The following is a 21,593-nucleotide window of genomic DNA, read 5'->3' as shown; positions in this document are numbered from 1 at the left end:
TTTTTGAGGTTGACTGTTTTTTGACTGTTTGAGTCTTTGAGTTACTGACTGTTCGATTTTTCGACTTTTCGCTTTTTTGAGTTTTCTATTTTATTATTTTGTAACTGTTTGATTTTCTGTACCTTCGATTTTTGATTTTTTAGAAATTTTCAACTTTTTGATTTATTTGTTTGATTTTATTTTTTGGGTCTTACATTTTGATATTTTTTTACATTTTCGCTTTAGATTTTTTTATTTCTTGTTTCTTTGATTCTTTGACTTCAATTTTTTCTTATTTTTTGGTGCAACTAAAATATCAAATTTTGTTTTCTGACCGGTTTGACTCTTTATTTATATTTTTGTATATTTGACTGTTTTAACTTTTAAAGTCTTTAATCAACTTCAGCTTTTTAACATCTTTACGTGTGTTTTGGACTGTTCAACTATTTTAACCTTTTGAATTTTTACTCTTTGATTTATTTTTCTTAGAATTATTTTGGATTTTGTGGGCTATTTACTTGACTTTTTATTTCTGACTTTTTGTCTATTTGATTTTCTAAATTTTTACATTTTGAATACTTGACTGTACATATGATATATGACTTTTTGACTTTCTGATTTGTCCTTGATTTTGGGACAAATTTTTATTCTATGATTTTCAAGACTTGATTTAAAAATTTTGATTTTATTTTACTCTTTGACTCTTTTTAACTATTGTTTTTATTTTTCGATTTTTTTTTGTTTATTGATACGTTCCTATTGCTATTTTAGGATTTTTGTTTCATCGATGTTTTTATTCCTTGACTTTTTCGTTCTGTATTTATGTTTTTGTATATTGGATTGTCTGATTTTTAACATTTGAACTCTTCGATTTTATCGACTTTAGATCGTGTATTTTCGACTTTTTAACATTTTCAACTCAATTTTTTTCAATCGACGGAGAAAACGATAGAAGAAAGTACTGGAACAAAGATATCGCAGGGAAGGCAAGGCGTGCAAGGGAAAGGTGGTTTTATTTTTAAATTTTTACTTTGCCTTTTAACTCTGACTTTTGACTACCGTGGGCCCCCGCTAATTTGAACGATTCTTCATGTGAACTACCGGGGTGACGGGCAACCCTAAATATGCTGAAATTTGTATGTACTGGCCATCCTGCACTTTATTATTGTTTCGATGGTTTGGTCTAGTTGACAGTTGCAAGCGACAGTTGCAAGTTGCGAATATTTCATTCGCCGATAGGATTTCTATCAGAATCGTTGGGAAAACGGAATATGAAACAGATGAAACACGCTAGATCAGTACAAACAAATCATGTTTAGGTATATTATCTTCATAAGCAAATGATGTCATGTTGATTATGACATTTGAACAGTATTTGATTTTTTGAATTTTAAGTTTTTACATTTTGACTACTAAGACTCTCGAATAAAGAATGGTTGATTTATCGATTTTACTTTTTAATTCTTTGATTTTTTGACTGTAATGACTTGACTTTCAGATTTTATCTTTTCGGTTTTAAGACTTTGTTTTTCTCGATTTTTTAACTTATTAATTCCTTATGTTTTGTTCATCAATTTGTGATTTTCTGACTCTTCGATTTTTTTTGTTTTTTTCACTCTTCAATTTTTTAACATTTTGACTCATCGTTATTTTTATTTCATATTGTTATCTGATTTTTTTTTCATTTTTTCATTTTTTTCATTTTTGGTAGTGCAATTTTAAAACTGTTTGACTATTAGATGTTGTTTGGACTGCGCATGGATTTTTTTGACGTTTTGACCCTTTGTTTAATCTTTCCCTATTTTTAAACTCTTCGATTTTTTGATTTTTTGTATTTTTGACTGTCTGATTTTTATGGTTCTTCTTTCTTTTTGACTGTTTCTTAGTCTTTGATTGTTTGATTTATGTTTCAGTTTAATATTTTAACTTTTTAACTCTTTGACTATCATATTTAATTTTTGGAATTTTTTACTTCTACATTTTTAATTATTTGCCTTGTACTCTCAGTACTTTTTTTTCCATGTGTGGACTGTTTGCTGTATGACCCGCACTGCATTTTTTCGCTATCATCGCTATATTGAATGAGCGATATGCTTATTAATTTTTATGCGTGCTTGTGTGTACTAAGGTTTTACCCTTCCCTCAAAGCTGGCTGAGCCAGCCAGGTTTGGCATACACTTTTCGCTTTGATTTTGCTCTTTTGATTACTGCATCTCAGCCAAGCAAAATTTGAAAAAGTAATGTATAGGGCGCATGTAGAATTTATTAATATCTACAATATTGCTGAAGTAAGCATTACTGTGCATTTTGTATTTATGGCGCTATAAGGCTGTTACCCTCTTGGTAGCAAAAAGAGCGCTCTTTTTGCTACCAACGGCATTGCTGCGCTACAGCGCCGTAAATACTAAAGATAGAACTTCACTTTCTTCAGCAATATTATAGATAATTACAAGCTCTACAAATGCCCCATACACCACTTTTTCAAATTCTGCTTGGCTGAGGAGCAGTAATCAAAAGAGCAAAATCAAAGCGAAAAGAGTATGCCAAGCCTGGCTGGCTCTACCTTACCCGCTAGTTCCTCGCTGCCAGTACTATTCCATATTATAGCCATCCCTGGCAAGGACTCGTTCGTTCCTCTAACCAGTACACTTAACTATAGGAGGGACTTTTGCACTGTCAAGAGGCTCCAGCGGGTAATATAGAATTCAGCATAAATGAAGGGTAAATGAGGAGGGGCCTGAAAATAAACCCATGCTAAAGTCACTTGACAACGAATGGTCTGATTCTACTAAGATTCGAACCCGCTTGTGTTGTACTCTTACTTTAGCTAGTGATTACTTTTTGACATTTCCATTTGTCGACTTTTTATTTTGTAGGCCTTTCGATTCTTTGACTTTTTTTCAAAAATCCTACGATTTTCTAGATATTTTAACTCTTTGGTATTTTGCCCATTTTTCCTTACCTTTTTGATTTTTCGATTTTATTATTTTACTCTTTAATTTGACTTTTAACTGTTTGATTTTTTGACCTTTCGGCCAATTTTTGATTGTTTTCTATTATTTGATTCTTTGTTTTTGTTGATATCATGACTATGTGAGAATTTTGGCTGTTTCAACTTTTCTTGACCCATTGACTTTTTGATTTTTTCGTAACCCATTGACTTTTTAATTTTATGTGTTTTGAAACTTCTTTTTGCTTTTAGATTTTTGAATCTTTTTTGTACACTTTTTACTATTTGATTATTTAACTTGACTTCTTACTTGATTGTCTTTTCTTGACTTTTTTCTTTTCAATTTTTTGATATTAAAATTTTAATTCTTTCCGATATATTTTGACTCTCGACTCTGACTTTCTTCTAACACTTCACTTTTAACTTTACTTTACTTTTAACTGTTTGATTTTTTGATTTAGTTATCCATTGCTTTTTGTATTGCATTGACCTATCGACTTATAAACTTTGGATATCGACTTTTGAATTTGTATACGCATTTAGAATATCACATCTAATGGCTTGATTTTGACTTTGATTTCCTGCAAAAGATTTTTTCAGAAGTTTTGTAAATGATCATATGCTGAAGAGGCGTGTCACTCGAGTTCGCGAGTCGATTCGACTTGGAAAATATTGGATTAGCAATTTACAAAAACCTACCATCTTTCATAAACAAATGTAGATTTCCAAGAATTTTATGGTGTGCATGTTTAGTGGTTTCAACTAACTGTAAATGAAAGTTGAGAAATATTGTATTTATTTTTATTCTTGTTATGGAAAATTTTGTTCTGAAAATTTAAAGTTTCAACATTAAGTCGTCGTACAATTCAAAAAATTTATAAAAATTCGAAAAAGTTACTTCTTTCCTGTCCTAAAATTATATTTTAACATATAGTTTAGCAACTATAACTAATGCTATAACTAAACTAAACTAATTTTGTAATACCACGGTCCCGCAAGTATGGTAACTCATTTTTTGTAAGAGGCGTAGCAATTTGGAATTCATTACCAAATGATTTAAGTTTGGAAAGGTCAAAAGCGGCATTTAGGAGAGGATTGTTCGAGCACTTTTAATGAAAATTAGGACGATAAGAAAATTGTAATGAATTAGAAATTATGATTGTACCCAATTTATGTGGCACTAGTTCTACCATATATGATTTATTGTGACATATGAAAAGGCATTGCCTAAGTTGCAGAATAAATAAGACAAATAATAATAAATAATAATAAAACTAATAAAAATGTCGTTGTTTTGTAAATTAAATTTGTTACTTTTAAATGGCCCAGCCCTTATCTTTATTTTCCATTCACTCGTATCAGGAATTATTTCTATTTTGCGTCATTCAAAGAAAGAATTCTCATACCGTCATCCGGGGATACTTGCAACACTTTTGAACTTTGACTTAGTATAACTTTCGAAGTATACCGCTTAGGTCCAAGTGTAAGTAGCCAAAACTTGTATAGTGGTGAGTACTTTTGATTCATGATTATGAGGAAAAATATAAACTAAATGAATCTGTAGAATGAACCAAAAATAGGGGTGTTGCAAGTTACCCAGTAAACGGGGTTACTTGCAACACTTTTCTGATTTTGCGTTTCTTATGATTTTATATCTGATTTCAAACCGCGAATGACTATTTTGAGATATTTTGAATGTATTTGTAGTAAAACAACAGATACTGGAGGCGTTTTTTGTTTCCCAATTTCGTCTATCGCTTTTTTAAAGACATTCGGTGAAAATGCAGCATGTCGGCGAACTCCAAATTGCCGTTTCAAGGCACGTGGAATTTTTCACAATTTTAATTTTTCTGGAGATGGTGGTAGACAAAATAACATCGTACAGATGCAAACTTACTTTTTACATACTGTCTATTACGATAATTTTCATTTTTACAAGTGCTGCAAGTCGCGCCATATTATAAGTAACAACACGAATTCATCGTTTCTTCTCCAAGTTCAAAATATAAACAAAGCTCAAAGTTGTTATTTGTTAGCTTATATGATGCACTTATTGTGTATAGGAACCAAACAATAAAAAATAATTCCATGTCAATGAACTGACGCAACTTTGCACATCCATTTTTCCTACTCTGAGAGTGAAATTACTTTCCAATCGTGTAAAAACAAGCAAAACAATGATGTAATGGATTTAACTTAACTAAACAATAGGTAAACATCCCTTCTTTAAAATGGCATTGAGTACAAATGATTATGTTAACAAACAAATGCGTTAGAGCTGTCAAAAGCGCGATGCGCCAAAGTGTTGCAAGTAACCCTGGTGTTGCAAGTATCCCCGGATGACGGTACGGGAAAAAACTGGAATCCACTACTTTCAACAATACGCACGGGTTCATATATTTCCGTTATTTGCTTCTAAGATTGCACATATATCAATCGTACGAACGGATAATAATAGGTTTGCACGGAGATATCTCGCGATCTTTTTGACATACACCACGTTTTATCGCTTCGCCTCATCATCGGCACTGAATCCTTTATTTATCGTCTAAGCACAGTGGGTTAAATTTGTCCAAAAAAGCACAATAAAGTGCAAGTTTTCTTCGATTCATTTTCGTTCACAAATGCGTTTCATAACTTTCGAATTTAGTGGTAACTACCAAACGATGAACCTTATTTTGTTCTAGTTGGATCTTGTTTTCGCATTCGTTTCACTGTACTGTTGCACCCGGTAGCCAATGGGAGCACCTTTTACAACCGCCAATCATTTCATCAAGTAACGAGATTGATGGCTAATAAAGTTTGTGCAAATAGCTTGGGTTAACCAGCCATAGCTGCATCTAACCTAGTACCCACTGCCTTGATGATTAGACAAATGAAATGCTCTAACGAGCCAAGTGGTGTCTTTTGTTTTTTTCTTCGTCTGTTTGCTGAGTGCTACAAATGGTGTTCTACTTGGGAAAGTTTTAGCATTTGGGGCTTTTAGGTTTGTACCTCACATGCAAACTGGGAAATTTTTAATAATGATATGAAATGATTTGTCATTTAGGCGTGTTAAAAAGTCTTTAAATATCTCTAATTTTCTGTTTCTGAGTATGTAGACGGTTTCATCTACCTACCTAAAAAGTGCTTCTAATGTATGCTTTCCGTTAGATGTTTTTTGGGGCGTGTTTCGGTTTGCTGGCGATATTTGCGGTAAGGTGACTGACTTTTTGAATTCACACTTTAACGTTAATTGCGTTAGAACCTGTTCTTGCGTAGAGAATGTCCGAAATATGCAACTACTGCATCGTCATGCAGACCTGCTTATCTTTTATGTTAAATCCAGTCTTATCACACCTGGCACCAACCCCTTACCAGCTTCCCGCTTTCGAGAAACCCAAATATCTGGACAGTCTTGTGTGGGTTTTTATGTAACTGGCTAACGGATCATAAAAGTGCCAAAAATAACTGGTGGATATTCATTTTTTTTACATTTCAAAATAACTGAATTATGAATATTGTCGGAAAATGTATTAACATTATACACATAATACGTTTGTTGTAATTGTTGCTGTACAAGTATTAGCCAGCCAATTTACGATTGAATGCTTGTTCATGCTTGAGCATTAAATCTAAATTTCTAATATCGAAGAGACAAATGAACCGCAATTTTTTGTAGACAACCGAAATTAGATGCGGAATATGTAGTGACAAATGATCGCGCAATACACTGTGGGACGCACTCACTTGTTTGTATCTTTTTACCGTGTGAGTAAAATGATTGGTGAATACGTAAACAGCTCGCACATTCAGCAATACGATATGGCTGAACAAAATATTCAAGGAGTATCATATTATCAAACAGAAGGATGTCAGGACATGCGAGACAAATAAATATATAAATAAATAAATAAATAAATAAATAAATAATAGGCAGACGACTCCTATATATAAAATTGAAAGGCATTGCACCAGAGTGGCCCACAGAATAAGGTGCACAAAACTCACGTTACGACTTATGTGAAATCGACATTAGACAAATGCCGGAACAGGAATGTTACGTACTAAGTCTGTAGTTCTCGATAGTGTACGAAAGAGTAAGCTGTTGCTACAATTTTAGACATGCAAGATGCAACTGTCTCAAATCCGCCTTTAAGTATGTAGCTCGCAACATTACTTCTGAGGCTACATGTATGTGATTGCCATATGTACTGTGGCATACATTTAGGCTCTGATGGTATTAATTGGCGCATAATTTATTTTTACATACAGCCTTATAATCAAGGGGACATGACACTGATGTAGTTTATCATAATTTTTTTTAAAGAATACAAATAAATAAAGGACCTAACTTCGTCATGGTCAAATTATTCTTTTCATTATTACTAGGTAGTAATCGTAAAAAATGAAATATATAAGCATAACATTGAGATAATTTGTCGGGTTCATGGCTGGCTCTAGCTTACTGTCTTTTGTTTACAGTACGCTAAACCATAGATGCCATTTTCACAGATTTTTTCACACGCATAAATTTGGGGCCCTATCATTTCCTCCGCAATACATAATTTTTCTAGCGTATTTTTTTTTCTGTAACATACATAGTTTATGAAGTACTTTAATTATCAGACACATTGGTAGCATTGGCGGAACTAGGGGGGGGGGGGGGGGCTAGGGGGGGCTAAGCCCTAGACCCTAGTGGGTCCCAAATTTATGCGTGTGAAAAAATCTGTGATTCTGGCATCTATGCCCTAAACTTGTATACATTTGTTGCTGAAGAATTCACTCTCACTCGAACTACTCGGGGAACTACGTAGTCTTAAGTACCAGGGCCTTTACGTCTGCCTGGGAATTGTTGATTCGCAGATTTCTACAAAATTATAATGATTTATAATAAATATCATTTATGAACTTGTCTAAAACTGTTGGTTTCTAACACAAAAATATTCAGCATTCAGCAATCAGTTGCCTTAAACTAGCCCACACAAATTCGGCTTTTCAGAGGAGAATGCCAAAATAGGCAAAGTTTCTATAAAAAAATCGTCTTTCAAGGCTTTGATTACAAGAAAGTAAAGCAGAGCGCATCTGGCGGTGCGGTAATTTAGTGAAGCTGTTTCTTCAAACGAAAATAAAAAATCTCTTATAGGATACCGGAGGATATCGGCAGCACGCTACTAAATTCAGCCTACATTCCTTTTCTTTTGCTGCGTTTTCCCAAATAAAAAGTTTGCCGCTATATAACAATACTGAAACGAATGTAGCACTCATAGGCCTAAATGTGTTAACTATTTTTATAAAAATGTAAGTAATTTGCTAATTTTCATTCAATAAACATTAAAACCACTCTTTCTCCACTAGCACGTAATTAGGCCGAAAAAATAGAAGCAATCGCTTACGTGTACCCGCTCTCGATGATGGTTTGAAAAACACACAATTATTTTCACGTTTGCTTATTATAGAAATTAAACAGCTAGTTAATACAGTATCACAGAACAATTCTACTTCTTTTTTATCACGGAAGAATACAAAAATTCCCCTCTGATATGAAAATAGAAATCAATTTTCATTCACTAGTAATTTGCAGCATTTTATTTTTAATTGCAGCCTAAAAAATAAGGTGCTCTATTTACTCTACTACAAATATGCGAGACAGATGCGCCTGGAACACTTCTATCATGTTGAAATAGCTAGTTTTTGAGTGGCAACCATTTGCTTCTGGCGCTAGTGAATATGGACGGTTTAATGTGCACTGTAAACAAGCCGAGTGAGGGTTATTCTTTGCTGGACTAGCATAGGGAAAGAAGCCCTCACTAGGTTTGTTTACATTTTGCAGAATGGCCCTTTTGAAAAGTTGGTGCCGAATTGTTCCCGCGAAATTAACCAACGGAGGGACACTACTGCCAGTTTTACGTTTCTTAACAAAATTCCAAAAACAAAAAGGGTCCTGTTTAACGACTGACTGAACCATCTGCAAATAGTTATCATATGTTGCAATAAAAGTCGTTTTGTACTTTACCTCCCAACCTGTACTTTACGGCCCAATTACGGGGCTAGTGCAGCGATACTGCTGCCTCTAGAGCAGCAGCACCCAGCCGAGATACGAACTTGTAACTTTTTTTTTACGGATACTCATCTCTGAAGAGACACGTTGAGGAAGAACTTACAAAATGCAGATCTTAGTCACGACCCTCACGGGCAAGACCATCACCCTCGAGGTCGAGCCGTCGGACACGATCGAAAATGTTAAGACCAAGATTCAGGACAAGGAAGGTATTCCCCCGGATCAGCAGCGTTTGATCTTCACTGGTAAGTAGCTGGAGGATGGTCGCACCCTGTCCGACTACAGCATCCAGAAGGAGTCGACACTCCATCTGGTGCTGCGTCTGATGCTGGGGTGGTATCATCGAATCATCGCTGCGTATTCTGGCCCAGAAGTACAACTGCGACAAGATGATTTGCCGCAAGTGTTACGCCCGGCTGCACTCGAGAGTGACTAATTGCCTCAAGAAGAAGTGTGGACACACTAACAATCTGCGCCCGAAGAAGAAGCTGAAGTAGATTTCTGTTGCTGTGTTGGAATGGGAGAAAGTGTTCGGAGTGGATTTCCGGATCTGTATTGGAATATGTTCAAACATAAGGAAGGAAAACAGTTCGTCAAGTTACAAGTAAGAAATAGAACGAAATGTTAGACCAGCATCGTATCTCGAACCTAACTGTGCGGAATTTTCTAAATTAAACTATTGGTAAAAACTATTGCTGTTAACAACGACGACGATGCTAAATCAGCCTAGTGTCGGAGTGATTCGTACTGTTTCGAGCAGTCATCTCCGTGCAATTCGATCTTGGGCAATTTGACGCCAATTTCCCAGTCGTCTCAGAAGTCGCAAATCATTTTCGACCTGGTTAAGCCCCCTGTTCCTAGTGTCGGTGACGTAGTTGAAGGGAACACGTATCTGGCCCACCGTAGCCGACAGGCTTTCGGCAGATGTACGATGGAAATCTCTTCAAGCAATGCCTGTAGCTCGTAATTCATGCGCCTCCGCCACTCTTCGCTTCCTGTGTGTACTCCGCCAAATATCGTCCGCAGTACCTTCCGTTCGAACACGGCAAGGGCGCGTAAATATGTCCTCCGAGAGCAGCGTTGCGGCTTCAAGCCAATAAAGAACTACCGGTCTAAAAAAGGCTTTGTACATTGTTAGCTTCGTACGGTGGCGTATGCTTCTCGATCGTAGCGATTTGCGAAAAGCAAAGTAAGCCCGGTTTCTCGCTTGAATGCGCCGCTGGATCTCCTTCCTAGTGTTGTCTGCGGTCACCAGGCATTCCGAATACACGAACTCATCTACCACTTCTAGTTCATCGCCGTCAACGGTTATCGTCCATAAGAGACACACGTTTGTCTTTTTTAAACCCCTTCCTATCATGTATTTGGTCTTCGACGCATTTATTTTTAGCTCAATCCTCCAAGACTTCACTTTCAGTCTGGCATAGATTGCATCCGCCGTCGTACAGCTCCTGGCTATGACATCAAAGTCATTTGCAAAGCCTTTGAGTTGGCTCTCCTTGGTGAAAATCGTACCTCTCGTTTCGATGCCCGCTCGTCGAATCAATCCTTCAAGAGCGATGCTGAACAGCATGCAGGATAAGCCGTCACTTTGACTCAGCCTTTGCCGCGCTTTGAAGGGACTCGAGAGTGTCCCCTCGATGCGCACGAAACACATCATTCTATCCAAAGTAGCTCTGATCTGTCGCGTCTAAAGAAACTGACTAAAGAAATGACATTGGAGCCCAGTCATTCGCGGCCTCCTGTCATCATTAAATCTAATTTGCTCAACGATGATTGTTGTGTGTGACTCTGTTCAATGTTGCTCGAAAGAGTTCTAACAATATTTTTTTCGCTCAACATTTTGGCGATTTTATAAACTGTACGCTACAAATTTGATAGCCTGGTGCTTTTTTTAGGCAGCACGGATCGATTTCGTGATGATACGATGATATTTGTTGCCGTTTGCTTGCAGTCAACATTTTCTGCCGCGTTCATCGACTGATACTCCGAGCGAAAGATTCAGAAGGTTTCATCGAGATTCATGCCCACTTGGTTTCGACGAACCGAAAATGAGTTACTTGTCATTTCTTTAGTCAGTTTCTTTAGTTGTGTCCACCCCATCGGCAGGCAACCATGTTTTCGCCGCCAACATCTCGTGTGTGGGAAAATGAGATAGTATTTCACCACTGCGTTTCACTCAACTGCCAGCAGTCTGATTTGAGCCCGCTGTCAAATTTTGAGCCCGGGACATCCTCACGCTGTCACTCATTGCAGCTCGATAGAGAGATGTCATTAGGGTGATCGCGTCAGTTTATCTGGAAAACTGTTGCAATTCGTGTAGTATCTGCCATAGCTAGTCTCGATCGAATGTATTGTATACTGCCTTGAAATCAGTAAAGATATGATGTGTGGGCACGTTGTACTGACCACCCTTTTTGTAGATGTGGTAACCACTGTAGATGGGACAAACCACTTTTTCCATTCATTCCTCCGGTAACTTCTTCTCCTCCCAAATCTTGGAAATAACTTGGAAGTGTAGAGCCGTTGTCAGTGTTTCTCGGCCATGTTCGGATTTGGCCGTCACTGAGAAGGGATTACTATGCAGCGCATATGGTTAAAATGGTTTGCTTGTTTCTCGCTTAATGTAGGGTATGTTGCTACATCGTCGTAATTGCCTATTCCCGTCCTATCCAACACAAATTATTAAAAATGTCAGCATTTTTATGACATACAATGCAGAACTAGTTATTCCCTAATATTTTAGTTTGTTGTCTATCATACGCGATCAATCAAAGTGAGCTGAGATCTATTTAAATGCTTTTTATCATTAAAGAAGTTCTACCAGCCAAATTTCTTACGTTTTTTCGTGCGACGAAGAAGACAATGTCGACTAATCGTTTTAAGTTCCGTCATTCATAAATGAAAATAACTCACGCAAGGCATTGTCGTTATTCTACAGCCAGGAAAACTTGCCTGACCCGCACAAATTTTGCAGAAAAGCATTTGTCATGCCGTCCTACACAAATATATGCGCGTTAGCTTCGTAAACATTGTTGTGATTTTTAGTTCGGACGATGAAACATTTTGATGGACGAATTTTAAAACGGTACGACGAATTTTAGAAATAAAGTCAGTTGCGTAATTTCAATAATATGCTTTAATAGTCGCTTTTCAGTGATTTCAAAGTTCACGGATCGGAAGGTAAGTGTGTTTTAGTCAAATCAGCACAAGAACTTTTGGAGTATTCATTAAATTAATCCAACAAATGATGAATATTAGAATGGCTTTACTTATTACGACGGAAATTAGAAAAAAACCCTATGTACGGAAAAAGTAGAGTAAACCTTTAATTCATACGGCCTTCCGTCTTCGCATATGAAACATGAAAAAGAAGGAGCAGGGTCGGCGTTTCCTACATGTAGAACATGTGTAGCTGCAGAAATTGACATTGGTGGCAATATTTGAAACTAACAATGGGTCCAAATACATAAGACATTCCACTTGAATATTAAAATATTCAATACAGTAATCTTGCTTTAAAAGAAAATGTCTAAATGGTTTACACTTCCTATGAGTCATTCTTATTGTTTCTACAACTGGAAACCAATGTCTAAATCAAGGGATATTATTTTGGTTAGGTAATCAAACCATAGGATCGTTATTTTCATCTTTGAAGGAATTCGTTTGGGCGATAAGTTTGCTAGCTAAGACCGGCCCTGTATGGCAGTAAACCGAAAGTATAATTAGAACATAATCGTTTAATAAAGACAACCATTAACAAGCGTAGGTAACACGTTGATGCGTAGTCTAGTTTTGTGTCTCGTAGTATTTGGATGCTGATTTGTTGACATGGGTGGCTTGAAAATATTGTGTTCCTACTTATTGGTGCAGTTGGTTACGGTTGCTGCCGGTGGAGATTTCATTGAATGTAATATTACCGTTTCACAATGTCTGAGACGAAAACGTGAAAGGATTTTATAAATTAACATTGGGCAAACATGCTTTGAAAATCGCAAATGTCTTGTTTGATTCGTGCTTAATTTATTATCACTTCATAGTCATCTCAGATTTGCTTATGTCTATTTTTATCAATATTTTTAAGTAATCAAATCAAGATATTGTTTAAGCTTATCCTAACTTTACTAAATAGTGCGCGGTATGCAATCCTTCAAATTCAAATTCAACTGAAAAACTCGAATCAGTAGTATAGGTACAGTGAGGTCAAAATATTGCTGCATTGAACTCGTTTGCTTCCCTCTAGTTTGGATTGAGGATCGTCCTCTGGCGTCATATAGTATGGTTACAATTCATTAACGTAATAGGTCCATGTTCGGTTAGAAAAAACAGTCACTGACAAACGTGCTTGTCACGCAATAAAAGCATCTCATTTAGAGACCACATGTAGTATAAACAGCGTCTGAAGCATCAACGTCTGATAGGTAAAAAAATTCTTCTCCCACTAGTGCACCAGTACCACCGCATGCCAAAGCTTTCCGAGCTGGATGATTTCGACCAGTGCATGCAGGAGGCACCGATTGGCCGGATTGCCACTTACTGCCTGGTCCGGGTGGCCATCAAACCGGACAATAAGTCCGATCTCTGGCGTACGATTGAGGTTCAGTTTACTTCTTCTGACAATCAAAAAAACATCTCTGATCATTGATTGTTAACATATCGTCATAACAGGATTTCTCGAGTGATCGTAAACGACACTTTGATCATCGCCATTTAACGCGTGGGGTTTGCGTGGAACACTGTAAGCAACTGATACAAGGACTTTCAAACGACTCCAGGAAAGCGTTGCGAGTGCAGAAATTCGATATTGATTTTCCAGTGAGTTAGCTTGTGTTTTTTTTAGTAAATTGTAAATGTATTTTTTGATTTGCAGTACATCTTCGATGTGACAGTTTTCGAAGATACCCCAGCCGATCGGGAAAGGTACGGAGACCTGCTTGATATTTGTTTGAATTACAAACTAAATCACACGCATCAACTAAAAGCTTACACTGAAATTGAAGTTTGTAGTAAAAACAATGAAGCAATAGAAAATGGTAAGTATCGTGTTGGATCGATAATGCGCTTCGAGTATAAAGGATGAAAAAAATTTTTCTCTGTAGATTGGCTGGACATCCTGTTTGTGGTCGTACTGCTGTCTGCTATCGGAATTACGATACTTTCCAGCTGGTACGATAAGAGCATCAACATTAAACGAAATGACATCCACTATAAAATTAATCTTGATTCAAGAAGTAAGTAAAACACTTTGATTATTTGTTTCAAAATGAAAAGAAAAAAAGGAAAAACATGGCGACTGCACCATGGTCACTCAGGGTGGCTCGAGGGTTTGGCTCTTCTGAAGTGGGTTTATTTAAATTTGATGTTTAACTTCGTTCGAGTTATAAATGGTTGAATGCTGTTATATAAGAATATAACAACTCTTATACCTATAAGAAAAAGTTGTTTTGTATTGTGCCCGCACAGACTTTTGATTGTTTTAGCTTTCGTTTCTTTACTAAAGTTCTTTTATTGAGCATCTTAACAGGATCTGAAAATAAAGAAACATGAAACTTTTTCTTTTACTCTCAACATTAAATTATAATTCTGACAAATGTACACTTTGCCTACTACTCAGGTACTTCCCGTATGATTGAACGGGACATTTAACGATATTGCCCCTAGAAAAAGTAATCAACAAAGTTTCGAAACGTCGGGAAAACATCAGATCTCCGTCTTGATAATTTTTCACCAAATTTCAGTTATTATTAATTATTTTTAATTATTTTAAAAACATTTCCATTTCAGAAAAAATGGTTTGCGTATCCTTCTCCATCCTGCGAAATTGGTACCGGCTGACATCCCGCTCACAAGAACCACTAAACAAGCAGCTGCGATTTTTCCAGGCGATTCGTTACCTTACCATGAACTTGGTCATTATGGGCCATGCAGCATTTCTGTTCACTATTTTTCCAAGTCAGAATCCTTCTGCACCTGAGATGGTACAGAGATTAACTAAGATATTGTCTTATCAGAAAAAAATGAGTTTATTTTTTTTTCTTCTTTAGATGTACCACGACATTGGCACAATGCTTTTTACGGGCGGTGTTCAGATAACGCAAACCTTTTTCGTCATGAGCGGATTTTTGCTGGCGGTACAAGTCATGTCGTATGCTGATCAGCGCAAGGAGAAACTGGGTCTACTGTTTTTGTTGAAGGCAATTTTCTACCGATACATAAGGCTGACTCCGGTTTATGCCTTCATAATATTGCTTCATTCAACATGGTTGCACAAACTACAGGATGGACCTGTTTGGAAGCCCGGAGTGGAAACCGAGCGAGCCTTCTGTCGAAGAAATTGGTGGACCAATTTGCTGTATGTTAACAATTATGTTAATGCCAATCAACCCGTAAGCAGACAAAGCAATGGTTAACACTTTTTAAACCAAAACCTTCTCATTACAGTGTGTCCAGCAAGGTTGGTACCTTGGGTGCGATTATCAGTTATTTATTGGCGGAGTTATCCTGTTGCTTCTGATCAACAGATTTCGTAGATTCACGACATTTATCGTTGGATCAGCAATTGTAGCGTCTTATGTAGTGCCAGCATTGTTTATCTACTATCAGAAATTAGATGGGGTTTTCATAGTAACACTTGAGTAAGTTTATTGGTTTTATGTAATACATTTTAAATGTCTTGCTTAATTTCCAACTTAGGGCCCAGAGATTCGTTTTGTGGTTCAATGAGCTGTACCTGAAGGCATATATTCCATTTCACGTCAACATCGGTAACTACTTGGCTGGAATGGTGGTAGGCCTAATAGTTTTGTATTTGCAAAAAAGAAACTTAAACATCGCCCAAAAGAAGGTAAAGCAACAATCATACTCCAACTCTGCTCATTTATTTAGGTCCAATAACTTCAAATCTTCGCAGTGGTTCCGCTTTCTGTGGTATCTGATTTATCCGGCAGCCATCGTGACTCTTCTAATTCACTATATTTTCTATGTATACGATTTCGAAAAACCTTCCATCTGGATAGCAATCTATTTCCCAGTGATGAAACATTCTTGGGGAATATTCTGTGGTATTTTCGTTGTAGGTTTCATAAATGGCATCGCACCTACCATGAGCCGAATTTTCGACTACCGGCTGTTCGAGCCGCTGGGACGACTCACGTATGCGGCCTATTTGTGTCACGTTTTCGTGATGAGGCTGATTTTTCTACCTTTCCGCACACCGTTGCACTACAGTTACTCCGGACTGGTGAGTGTCCCATACATGTTTTTAGTTTCAATTCAGTATTTCTGTATTTTTCGGTTTCAGATAATATATACTTCTGCTTCGGTTATGTTGTCATATATGATGGCAGTATTTTTGTGTATGCTTTTCGAACTGCCCGTTTCTGCTCTTCAAAAACAGATGATGGGACCATTACAGAGTGAGGAAAAACATGACTTTCTATCTTTTGTGGTATTCATTGTTTATTTCAAGGTAAAACTACCAGAGAAGATGAATCAGTCAACACCATGGCCGGTGTCAAAATCGAAAGCAATTTAGCTAACAACAATCCAATACCACAGCGTCATGTCTAAATTGTTACAGTCTAGCGTTAGTCGAAAAAGGCTGACTTTTTTACAATTGAATTGATAAATATAAAAATAAATAAAATAACTGAAAAATTATAGTCTTAGAATATTTTTTGTGGTAATTAAGTCAATTAACGAATATGATCACATTAATGAAAATTTTCGGTGTAATTGGTTAAGCTTGACTTGACACACACTTGACTAGAGATTGAGAGCTGTGAGTTCGACTCTCACCTTCACTAAGTTTATATTTTTGGTCTAATATCTAGAACTTTTTAGTTTGCCTGAATTTATTCTTCCCCAACTGTATTTGTATTTTGGTTGACTCAACAGAAGAAACAAACAATTCACAAGATTCAGTAACAGTTGATCTCACCCAAGAGCACGCTAGAAGGAATGGAAGATGCTTTCCTCTTAGGGGTTACGAATGTCCAAAAGATTTTGCAATCTGAATTGCGTCCGCAGTACGTGTGATTTGTAGAGAGAACTATTTAACCTACGGTATGTGTCGTTGGCATATTTGAAAGCGCGTTTATTCTCCGGTGTTCGTTGCTTACGAAGTAGTCTCTGCTTTGCGTTTCGATGCCGTTTCAACCAGGGATGGCACGTTCACTGTGTTTCTACACGCGGGTGAACTACACCCGCTCTTTTCTGTGTGAATCACAGTTGGTCAGAGAAGTGAAATATTGAACCACACAGCGTCGGTGCAGCGTACTCAAAGGTGAGTGTGTTGTTTCTTCACACTCACACTTGTTAGTCTCCTCTTTTCCATCGTGTTTCGCTAGTTCGCACAGGAGAAGTTGCGCTGGCATTGCCAAAGCTGCGTAGATATCACACAAATGCATGACGGCACGGAATAGAAAACATAGCAGTAGTATTCGCGCAGCGCTTGCTATGTTGCATAGATGATGTATTTCGTGTATATACTGCCGCTATTCGCATAACAGTCCCAGTTTCTATGGAGATGAAACTGTTATGTAAATAGCGGCAGTAAAAATACGCAATACATCGTATACGCAACATTGCAAGCGCTACGTGAATACCCCTAGCATATTTTTCCGTTCGATGCAGCAAATGTGAGTGAGTGAGAAATAGCATAAATTTTGTATAAGATATCTATCAATTCGAAACAAATAATCCTTGAAATAAACAGTAATTATATTTTGCAATTTATGGTGACAAGTACCAACTAATATTTTAGGGCTTCAGCATTGTCAGGATTTTGGTTGCAGTTGCAGCATACTGCATATGCGTAGTTTAAGATAATTGAAAATACAGTTCCCCCACAATTATGGACCATTTAAGCAGAAGTATGATTTTAAAACAATCAATTGTAGCGCATACTATTATTTAAAAGCAGTTTATAAATGTTTTTAGTTACAGAAATATGTAATCTTTCAGTTGATTCAGTTATTAAAACCCATTTAGTGCAAGTTTTCCACGGAAATTAAGCTTATATTATGACTGATCAAATACACAATTATGGATCACTTTTGGAAGCGGTCACAATTATGAAACAATTTTCACCATATTATGGATCAAAATAAAAATACACTTTTTGCAGCGAATTCTCTCAATGAACTTTATTCAAATCATGTAATAACATAAAAATAACATGTTTCAAATCGTATGAAAGACCTTGTGTGGCTTTTGGTCTGTCTTTAGATGCCTGCCGTCCTTCTTCGAAGACACCTACCGATCAGCCGTTGGGAATGCTTTTCGCGATTTCACGACTGATTTTTTGTCCTGGAAAAAAGTCTTAGGCTTACCAGCTGCGTTGGCTCCGAAAAGACTAGTACAGGATGAAGTTTTCTTTTTTCCGAATTGTTATTAACGATGTACACATTTAAAAAACTCAGCAAAATTTGCCGAAATTTGGACAGCCGAGCGTTCGGTAAAAATTTCAGTTTTGCAAATCGACGTTTACGGATCCTTACTAACCTTTGGCATCATAAAAAATTTTACCGAACGCTCGGCTGTCCAAATCTCGGCAAAATTTTGCTGACTTTGGCACTTTTTTTAAGTGTGTAGGTACAGTGGATCTCGGAAAAGTTAATCGATGCAACAGTTTAATTTCATCGCTGCTATGTTGCGGAAAGGCGACAATAAACCGAAAAAATGAAATATAAACATAGAAGGAAATTTTTGACCGAAAGCTCGAAGAACCAGTAAATTCAAACTCTTAAAAAGTTAAGGAAAAAATTAACGTTTTAGATTGTTGCATGAGAGCTAACATTCGCTTAACTTTTGCGATGAACCGTTGCATATGTACCATCATAGCGTTTTACTGCCTTACGTAGCTTCCGTAGTTTGTTTAACTGAGTTATTTAACTTGAAACACAAAAGTGATCCATAATTGTGGGTGATCCCTAATTGTGGAGGGAGTGTATCCTATTTTCTTAATATTAGGCCAAAAATATAGACTTAGAGCGAATAGAGCGAGGGTGAGAGTCGAACTCACAGGTCTCAATCTTTAGTCGAATGTGTTGTTTAAGGGGACATAAACGACTAAAAATGTGTGTGTGTGTGTGTGTGTGTGTGTGTGTGTGTGTGTGTGTGTGTGTGTGTGTGTGTGTGTGTGTGTGTGTGTGTGTGTGTGTGTGTGTGTGTGTGTGTGTGTGTGTGTGTGTGTGTGTGTGTGTGTGTGTGTGTGTGTGTGTGTGTGTGTGTGTGTGTGTGTGTGTGTGTGTGTGTGTGTGTGTGTGTGTGTGTGTGTGTGTGTGTGTGTGTGTGTGTGTGTGTGTGTGTGTGTGTGTGTGTGTGTGTGTGTGTGTGTGTGTGTGTGTGTGTGTGTGTGTGTGTGTGTGTGTGTGTGTGTGTGTGTGTGTGTGTGTGTGTGTGTGTGTGTGTGTGTGTGTGTGTGTGTGACGCTTGACTTTAGTTATCTGTTTCTCGGATATGGCTTAACCAATTTGATCGCCGTTAAGCTTGTTTGAAAGGTGTTACTGCCTTGCAGATCACTATTGAATTGTTTTGCGGTCCGAGGTTTCGTTTAAAAGTTAGGCCATTGCAGATAATTTCAAAAGTTTTTGTCCCCCCCCCTTGGAAATTGGCTTGAAAAATTGGCAAAAAATAATTTGTAGAGTATGAGTTAATTTTTTTTCATAAAATCAATTGTCTGTGGGTTCTACAGCCTGAAAAACTCGAAAAATGAGTGTACGAGTTGAGTTAATGCTTCTAGCACGAAACAAAAATGGAAATTCGAACAACGGAGTTTCAGAAAATCGGCCGAAAAATTTTTCTTTCGTTTTTATTATTCGAGCAAAAAAAAAATTGATCTTAGGCATTTTTACCGATTTTCTGAAACTCCGTTGTTCGAATTTCTATTTCTGTTTCGTGCTAGAAGCATTAACTCAACTCATACACTCATTTTTCGAGTTTTTCAGGCTGTAGAACTCAAAAACTTTTGAAATTATTTGCAATGGCCTTATTTGAAAAAAATCATACACAAAGTCATACACATAAGCATTCCAGTGCGGCGTAAAACAACCTTGCCGAATAAAACGCCGCTCCTGGAAAAACACGATTTTCAAACTTTATGTACCTTTTTCTCAGAAATTATACAACGTATGCAACTGACTTGTCTTGTGACAAACACCTTATGTTTGATAAATTAATATCCCACAAGCATTAGTTGAAGCATATATCTGAATGAACAAGAAAAAAGAAATTACATTGTGCTTAGCTGCGCGACTAATGGAGTGTTAACTAACATATTTATTTACAGGTTATCCCTATGGATTAATGCAATTGAACACAAAAAAAATCAAAAAAATATACATGGTGAAAGCTATGTCTAAGAGTCCCCCGCGTCTCTGTGTGTCACCGTTGCTAATAGGAATGTTTTATAAAAAATAGTGAACTAGCGGACAATATTTTTTTTAATATTAACTATTATTACTATGTGATGCCGTGCAGTAATTTTAGTTTTAATTTAATATGTATTTGTTGTTGAACATCACTTAAAAATGATTGCAAAAACCCGATTTAATCCACCTAGTGGTGAAAGGAACCTTTGTTATACGGTCTTACTTGCTATTTGAGATAGAAATCGACACGTCTTCGGAACATAATTCATCTATTGGTTAACGTTACGTAGTTCGTTGGTTTTCATAAAATTGTTGGAAATTGAATAAGTGTTCACAATTTGAACAAAATAGGAGTACTTATAAATTTTGATAGATCCTTTTTTCATGAAATTACTGAGTAAGGGTAAGTTGGTTGTTACTAATTTGAGTAAGTGCAAGTAAAAGCAAGTTGTAAGAGGAAATATTATTATTTAACATATACATTGCCTAGTATAGGTCTAGTTTGTAGGTTTTAGAACTATGCATAAATTCCTGTAATGCCATTCTTTTTGATTGACATTAATAAAGTTTTCTTAAATAAATTTCATCAATTTTTATTAACCTTCGGTTACTCACGCTGTTGCATTTTGTACAACACGTGTAGGTTTTTGAATGCCATATTGTTATAAAGTTACAAATCGCTGTTTAACTAACGTATATTCTTCAATTAACTTGTTATGAGGAAAATGTCATGATTATTCAATGCATTAATGCTTTAAATTGTTGGGAAAATAGATCAGCATAAACTGACATCACAGAAACGAAGCAATCAGCATGTGAAGTGTACCGCAATTGATCCCAACTGGAATTTTCTCTCGTTTCTTCTTATGGAAACAAAACTATCAGCAAATGTAAAATGTTTAAAATTTATCTGTTGGTAGTCGAGTAATTTGGAGTCAAATTTAGGGTATTTTTTATAATAAAAGTTCTACAGTACCTAAACAAACAAACATAGAGGTACACTATATTCAGCAAAGTTGTGTATTTTTACTATTTGTACAATTTTATAATACATGAAGTCATGAAGTCATACAACAATTACAAGAAGAGCTAAAATATAAAATACTGATTTTACAAATTCATAAACAATAAATAAGATTTTCTATCTTCGCTGAATAGATAGAAGGTTACTGTGTTCAACAAAATTTCTTGTAATAATATGTTCTAAAACTTTGCAGAATACATCAATGTGTTATATTGAAACTGAAGAAAA

The 21,593-nt window shown here is 36.4% G+C and overlaps 1 protein-coding gene and 1 pseudogene across 1 annotated transcript; both read left to right on the top strand.

The window, feature by feature from the left end:
• Nucleotides 1-9,075: 9,075 nt before the first annotated feature.
• Nucleotides 9,076-9,466, top strand: LOC128735438 (ubiquitin-60S ribosomal protein L40-like; annotated as a pseudogene).
• Nucleotides 9,467-12,800: 3,334 nt separating this feature from the next.
• LOC128736504 (nose resistant to fluoxetine protein 6-like) lies at nt 12,801-16,538 on the top strand. The gene is made up of 12 exons (XM_053830989.1): nt 12,801-12,879; nt 13,415-13,566; nt 13,638-13,784; nt 13,840-14,002; nt 14,069-14,200; nt 14,754-14,947; nt 15,014-15,355; nt 15,411-15,604; nt 15,663-15,813; nt 15,880-16,209; nt 16,270-16,384; nt 16,438-16,538. Exons 1-12 carry the CDS (start codon nt 12,801-12,803, stop codon nt 16,536-16,538), a joined length of 2,100 nt encoding a protein of 699 aa, XP_053686964.1.
• Nucleotides 16,539-21,593: the final 5,055 nt, after the last annotated feature.

The sequence above is a fragment of the Sabethes cyaneus genome, chromosome 2 (assembly GCF_943734655.1).
Source record: "Sabethes cyaneus chromosome 2, idSabCyanKW18_F2, whole genome shotgun sequence".
NCBI lineage: Eukaryota > Metazoa > Arthropoda > Insecta > Diptera > Culicidae > Sabethes > Sabethes cyaneus.
Note: the sequence above shows the minus strand (reverse complement) of the source record. Positions and strands in the feature narration are given on the sequence as shown.

What these genes read in the sequence shown, in the direction of transcription:
- LOC128736504 (XM_053830989.1), top strand. Translation starts at nt 12,801, where the DNA reads ATGGGTGGCTTGAAAATATTGTGTTCCTACTTATTGGTGCAGTTGGTT. An exon ending in ATCTCTGGCGTACGATTGAG is followed by an intron (nt 13,567 to 13,637) that starts GTTCAGTTTACT and finishes TCGTCATAACAG; the next exon opens with GATTTCTCGAGTGATCGTAA. An exon ending in ACTACAGTTACTCCGGACTG is followed by an intron (nt 16,210 to 16,269) that starts GTGAGTGTCCCA and finishes TTTCGGTTTCAG; the next exon opens with ATAATATATACTTCTGCTTC.